General features: G+C 47.4%; 1 protein-coding gene across 1 annotated transcript in view; it reads left to right on the top strand.

The window, feature by feature from the left end:
* Window positions 1-384: 384 nt before the first annotated feature.
* The window catches only part of NFKBID (NFKB inhibitor delta), a 30890-nt gene continuing 25274 nt past the window's right edge, over window positions 385-6000 (top strand). The window contains exons 1-3 of the mRNA XM_028741617.2: window positions 385-405; window positions 620-629; window positions 2401-2520. Of these exons, the coding sequence (XP_028597450.2) occupies window positions 385-405; window positions 620-629; window positions 2401-2520 (151 nt within the window). The remainder of the gene's footprint in view (window positions 406-619; window positions 630-2400; window positions 2521-6000) is intronic.

Below are 6000 nucleotides of genomic sequence, written 5' to 3'. Positions count from 1 at the left end.
CGTGACCCGGAAGTGTCTGCGGACAACGCTGGCTCCCAGCCTATAGAGTGAGATGAGCGCACAACCCTAGAGTCTGTCAAGACTGGCCCGTACGGGCAGGGGTACCTTTACCTTACCTCAGGTTAAGTACTTAATTCGTTCTGGAGGTCCGTACTTAACCTGAAACTGTTCTTAACCTGAAGCACCACTTTAGCTAATGGGGCCTCCTGCTGCCGCTGTGCCACCGGAGACCGATTTCTGTTCTCATCCTGAAGCAAAGTTCTTAACCTGAAGCACTATTTCTGGGTTAGCGGAGTCTGTAACTTGAAGCGTATGTAACCTGAAGTGTATGTAACCTGAGGTACCACTGTAATAATAATGATGATGATGATGATGATAGCGGAGATGACTTGCCCAGGAGGCTTGGTGAGGCTATTGCCTTGGGTGGCAAATTCGGGACAGCTGGGAGGGGCAACAGATTGGGCCTGCAAGGAGCATGCCACTTGCCATCTCCTGCATTTTCCTCCTCCTGTTTTGCTGCCAACTTCTCTGCTGCCACCCCTGCCTCCTCCTCCAATGATGATAACAGTGACTTTGCCACTGCCTCCAGACCTCTTTTTCGGCCTCCTTTTTTTCTCAGAAGGTGGCAGGTAAGTGGGAGGGAGGGCAGCAGTGGCGGGGGAACCATCAATGTTGGAGGCAGTGGCATAATTTTCCCTCCAGTGGCAAATGTGCTGGACCAGCCTTGGATTAAATCTATGCTTCTAGGTGTCATAAGAAAGCTGCAGAGACAGTGTAGGATAGTGCACACCCCAGAAATTATCTCTTTCACCTTCTGCCTTCTGGAAGAAGGTACAGGGTTATAAAGACTAGGACTAGCCGCCTGAGAAACAGTTTCTATCCAAATGCAATTTTGGTTTTAAACGCAGTATAAGGTAGTCTCTATGGGAGTATATTGTATTTAATTATGGTGTATCAGAGTTTTTAGGGGGGCTAACTAGGCTGGGATAGCTGGGATAACAGGCTTGTTGGTTTTTGAACGTCTGATGTAGATTTTTTTCAATTTCTTTGTTCTGTATGGGAGACAATGACAGTAAAGATTATTGTATTGTATTGTATTGTATTGTATTGTATTGTATTGTATTGTAATCGTATCGTATCGTATCGTAAAGGAAGCATTGTTCCACTTAACAAATATTAAAATGAACTATTGTGCATATATATATATATATATATATATATATATGCAGGTTTTGGTGTCCTCGGGTGTCTTCCCGTGTAAAAGTTGGGGTGTCTAGGCGACGTTTCGACGAGGTCTCACTCGTCATCTTCAGGCTGGTGCTTTCGGCTTCTTGTTACTGGAACAGAGCAGGATCTCAGTGTTTGAGTTCCTATAAATACTGTTGAGGAGGTGTGGTGTATAGCCTCCAATGTTCTGGGCAGAGAGGAAGTTCCCAGGCTAGTGTGCCTTTTCTTCTTTTGTTCCTTAATTGCTTGAGGGATATCTTGAGTGATTTCTTGAGTGATATCCTGAGTACCACTTAGGTGGGTTATTAGGTGTGGATTAGTTGCTGAAGCCTTTGTGTCTTGACCTCTTGAACTTTGTGAAGAGTTTTTCTGAGAAGATGGCTGTACTGCACTTAGTTGTGCTCTGGCTTGGCTTCGTGTATAGGGGCGAGCTGTGGTTTTGTGGCCTATGCCAGCCAGATCTGTGTAGGGATTGCAGGGGGGTGCAGCATCCGGAGGTGCCACCATGGTTTGGCTACTGGATGGTGTCTGTAATTTATCTGTGGAGAGGGTCTGGGTTTGGGTCTGGTGTGGTTGATTGGTGATGGCGTTCTGTTTGGGTCTGGTGTGGTTGATTGGTGATGGCGTCCTCTCTGCCCAGAACATTGGAGGCTATACACCACACCTCCTCAACAGTATTTATAGGAACTCAAACACTGAGATCCTGCTCTGTTCCAGTAACAAGAAGCCGAAAGCACCAGCCTGAAGATGACGAGTGAGACCTCGTCGAAACGTCGCCTAGACACCCCAACTTTTACACGGGAAGACACCCGAGGACACCAAAACCTGCATTCCTGTACCCGTGAAAATCTACGAAAGCATATATATATATATATATATATATATATATATATATATATATTCTAAATAAAATTATATGAAACCAGAATGAATAAAAACAAAGTGAAGATTCAGAACCTCCCTTGCAAAACACAGCATTCTTTCTTAAAGATTTTTTTGCCTTCAGCCTCCCCTCCACAATATTTCTGGCTCTGTGGCCACACTACATGCAACCCCTTTTAAAAAGTGTGTTATTTCTAGACAGGTGGGAAGGAGGCGTGGTTCTCTTGAAAGGGGCTGTGCAACCACTTCCTCTCGCTAGTATAAACTGAAGCTTTGCTTCCTCTTCATGAGCTCAAAAGTTCCTTTGTGAGACGGCTGCCTTGTGTCAGAAGCAGCAGAGGAAGGTGGCGGAGGAAGGGAAAGGGTCTGGTGCCCCACAAGGGCTGGAGATGGGTCTGAGACTACAGAAAGGTAAGTGGCAGATTCCTAAAGAAGCCTTGGGGTTTTGGGGGAGGGTGTAATCGGTTTGTTGACTGTTCTGGGGTGTAAACAGTCCCCTTTAGATGTAAAATAATTGCTTCAGCTTTTTTCCAGACAAGGCTTCTTATTAACAGCTGCAAGGCAGGCAATTCAACAGGTGACACTTTTCCTTAGGATGGGCTAAAAAGTTTCATTAGTTGAATTGCTGCCTGCTTTTGCCGGTGTTAAAGAGCACAGAAGCCGACTTTCACCGTAAAAACTTGCTAAAGGAAGAGCTAAACCAATGGTAATCTGGCAATCTGGCATCTGTCCATGGGATTATGTCAATGCAAATAAACAGAAGCTAAATATGGCATAAGCTTTTCCCCAGCTCTGGGGTAGACCTTGTTTTTCTACTAAAAATACAGCCGTAAACATTTTTGCCTTCCCTATGTGTGGTCCTGAGCGTGGCTATTTCAAGCTTATTATTTTTGCTCCTGACGTGTTAGGACTACTGGATGCACCTAAATATTTGTATCAGCACTATTACTTACCTGCAATACTTGCACTCAGAAATCCATAAATAAACATTTAGAGAGGGGGGGGAGAAAGAGAGTGCCAGCACAGAACCCCTGCCAGAAAGGAAAGATTAGCAATCCTCACTGGCAAGCCTTCTTAAAAGATGGATTTGGTATACTGTAACATTTCACAATTAGAAGTGGACTCTCTCTCCAAGAGAAGATCATTGTGGGCTTTTCGATTAGACCTATACTGCCTTGAGCTCAGTGCAGTATTTATGTCCATGCTGTGCTGGAGTTGCCCTCTTGGCATGCTAAGGGTATGGCTACATTTTGCAATTAGAGATGCAAGGGGGGGTATCATATTCCCCCCTTGGCATGGAAATAAAGGGACGTGGGAAACTGACTCAGCCACCCTAAGAAATGCTTATTCAGAGGTTCCAGTCCCCGGTAAGAGCATTTGAGGTCGCAGGCCTACTCTGCTGGAGGGTGAAGTCGCTGTTCGAAGTAACAAGAGCTAGGAAACAAAAGCGATGGCGTTCTTCAGAGGTGCCGTCTACTTTCCACCCGTCACGTTTTCATGTGACTCAGCTAGGGTGTCACACACTCTGGTGGTCTCTAAACAGCGATTGCCTGGTCCTGTCGATCTGGTTCCTCACTGCATGAAGGGACATGCAGTGGTGATTCACTGACATGCTGACACTCTAATGTCCCCCTCCTTTGCAGCCGTGTCTGTTATGGGTCACATCCACACCATACATTCAAAGCACATGACTCCAGCCCCCCCCCCCCCAAAAAAAGAATCATTGGATCTGTTGTTTACTCCCCAGAGAGCTAAAATCCCCTGCACCCTTCAGAAAATACAATTCCCATGATTCTTTGGAGGAGGGAGTTGTGTACTTCAAATACAGTGGTACCTCGGGTTAAGTACTTAATTCGTTCCGGAGGTCCGTTCTTAACCTGAAACTGTTCTTAACCTGAAGCACCACTTTAGCTAATGGGGCCTCCTGCTGCCACCACGCTGCCGGAACACGATTTCTGTTCTCATCCTGAAGCAAAGTTCTTAACCTGAAGCACTATTTCTGGGTTAGCAGAGTCTGTAACCTGAAGCGTATGTAACCTGAAGCGTATGTAACCCGAGGTACCACTGTATACAGTGTGGAGGTGACCCAGTGTCCTTTGTTCCCAAAGGAGCAGGTTGACTTTGGGAAATCGCTGCTCTAAAATGACACATTTATAGTTAGATCAGGAGACTGATCTACGCTCTCACATGTCACCATGCCAGGGTAAAGGTAAAGGGCCCCCTGACCATTAGGTCCAGTCGTGGCCGGCTCTGGAGTTGCAGCGCTCATCTCGCTTTATTGGCCGAGGGGGCCAGTGTACAGCTTCCGGGTCATGTGGCCAGCATGACTAAGCCGCTTCTGGCAAACCAGAGCAGTGCACAGAAACACCATTTACCTCCCTGCCAGAGCGGTACCAATTATCTACTTGCACTTTGACGTACTTTCGAACTGCTAGGTTGGCAGGAGCTGGGACCGAGCAACGGGAGCTCACCCCGTCACGGGGATTCGAACCGCCAACCTTCTTATCAGCAAGTCCTAGGCTCTGTGGTTTAACCCACAGTGCCACCCGTGTCCCTCCATGCCAGGGTACTGTTTCATAAATAAACAAACAGGCCTACTGCGGGAGGGCATTTGTGCTTGGGCTCCTAAAACTAGCAGATCAGAACTCAACTGCATTTGCCAGACAGGTGTGTTTACCTGCCGTACACAATTTCAAGTGGCACCAGCCCCATGGGGAGCCCAGTCTGACATAAGAGAAGGAGCCTCTTTGCGCAAGCCACATTATGCAACATGAGTTGCATCATTCTGACTCATGGCTTTCAGAGCTAAAATTAGAAGTACTGTGGTACCTTGGTACTCGAATGGCTTGGCTCCCAAACAAATCGGCTCCCGAACACCGCAAACCCGGAAGTAAGTGTTCCGGTTTGCAAACGTTTTTCAATGCTGCTTCCGCTTGAGTGCAGGAAACTCCTGCAGCCAATCAGAAGCCGCACCTTGGTTTTTGAACAGTTTCGGGAGTCAAACGGACTCCCAGATCAGATTAAGATCGAGAACCAAGGTAGCACTGTAGTTGGGGGGAGGTTGGCCTTTCCTGGTGCCCCCTCACTATACTTTTTAAAAAGATTATTGGGGGGGTACATTTTGGCTACAATCAGTATGTGTCTGGGGTTTGCCACAAGCTGATTTCTACTCCGATTACACCCAGTTAAGTTAATGAACCAAATATCATCATTCCCATTAATTTCAGTGGATCTCCTCTGAGTATTGGATACAACCCTGGGTGTGAACCTAGTATATTTATTTCATTAAGGGCCCTCTACCTCCCTCCTGCTCCAATCGCAAGTTGAAAAAGCTGCTGCTGTACCTTTAACCAGCAGCTTGATGTGTGCAGGTATTCAGGAGCTACTGTGTTGTGAAAAGCTTCAGGCTCTGCCACCTGCCGTCCCGCAAAGTGTTGCCAAAGGCGTAAGAACAGATTGGGCTGTTGTGTTTGAGTGTCCTGCTTTTTGGGCAACTTGGCAACTAACACACGCAAGGAGTGATGCTGCAATAAGGAACCTGGATGTTGTTAGTCTTGGGATCCCCTCGGCCCAGCCAGGATGGCCGTCAGTGGTGGGTTGATGGAGTCCGGCAACATCTAAAGACCCACAGATTTCCCCAACCCCTGGACCGCTTGTGTATTCGCAGCACAGCTGTCGGCAGGCACAGGAAGAGAGCTGTATCAGCAAAGGATGCAAGCGTGGGCCGTTGATGTTCCATTGATTGGGGGGGGGACAAAAGAGCCAGGATGCCTGGGTTCCTGCTCCTCTTGTTTCAGAAGGCTACTGGGCAGAGTCAGCCCCTTGAGGTGGGTGGCTTCCCCCAGATGTCTCCCCCCCCTCTCTCTCTCACACACACACCATCTCAAGAGA

Source organism: Podarcis muralis, chromosome 7 (genome assembly GCF_964188315.1).
Source record: "Podarcis muralis chromosome 7, rPodMur119.hap1.1, whole genome shotgun sequence".
NCBI classification, from domain to species: domain Eukaryota; kingdom Metazoa; phylum Chordata; class Lepidosauria; order Squamata; family Lacertidae; genus Podarcis; species Podarcis muralis.
Note: the sequence above shows the minus strand (reverse complement) of the source record. Positions and strands in the feature narration are given on the sequence as shown.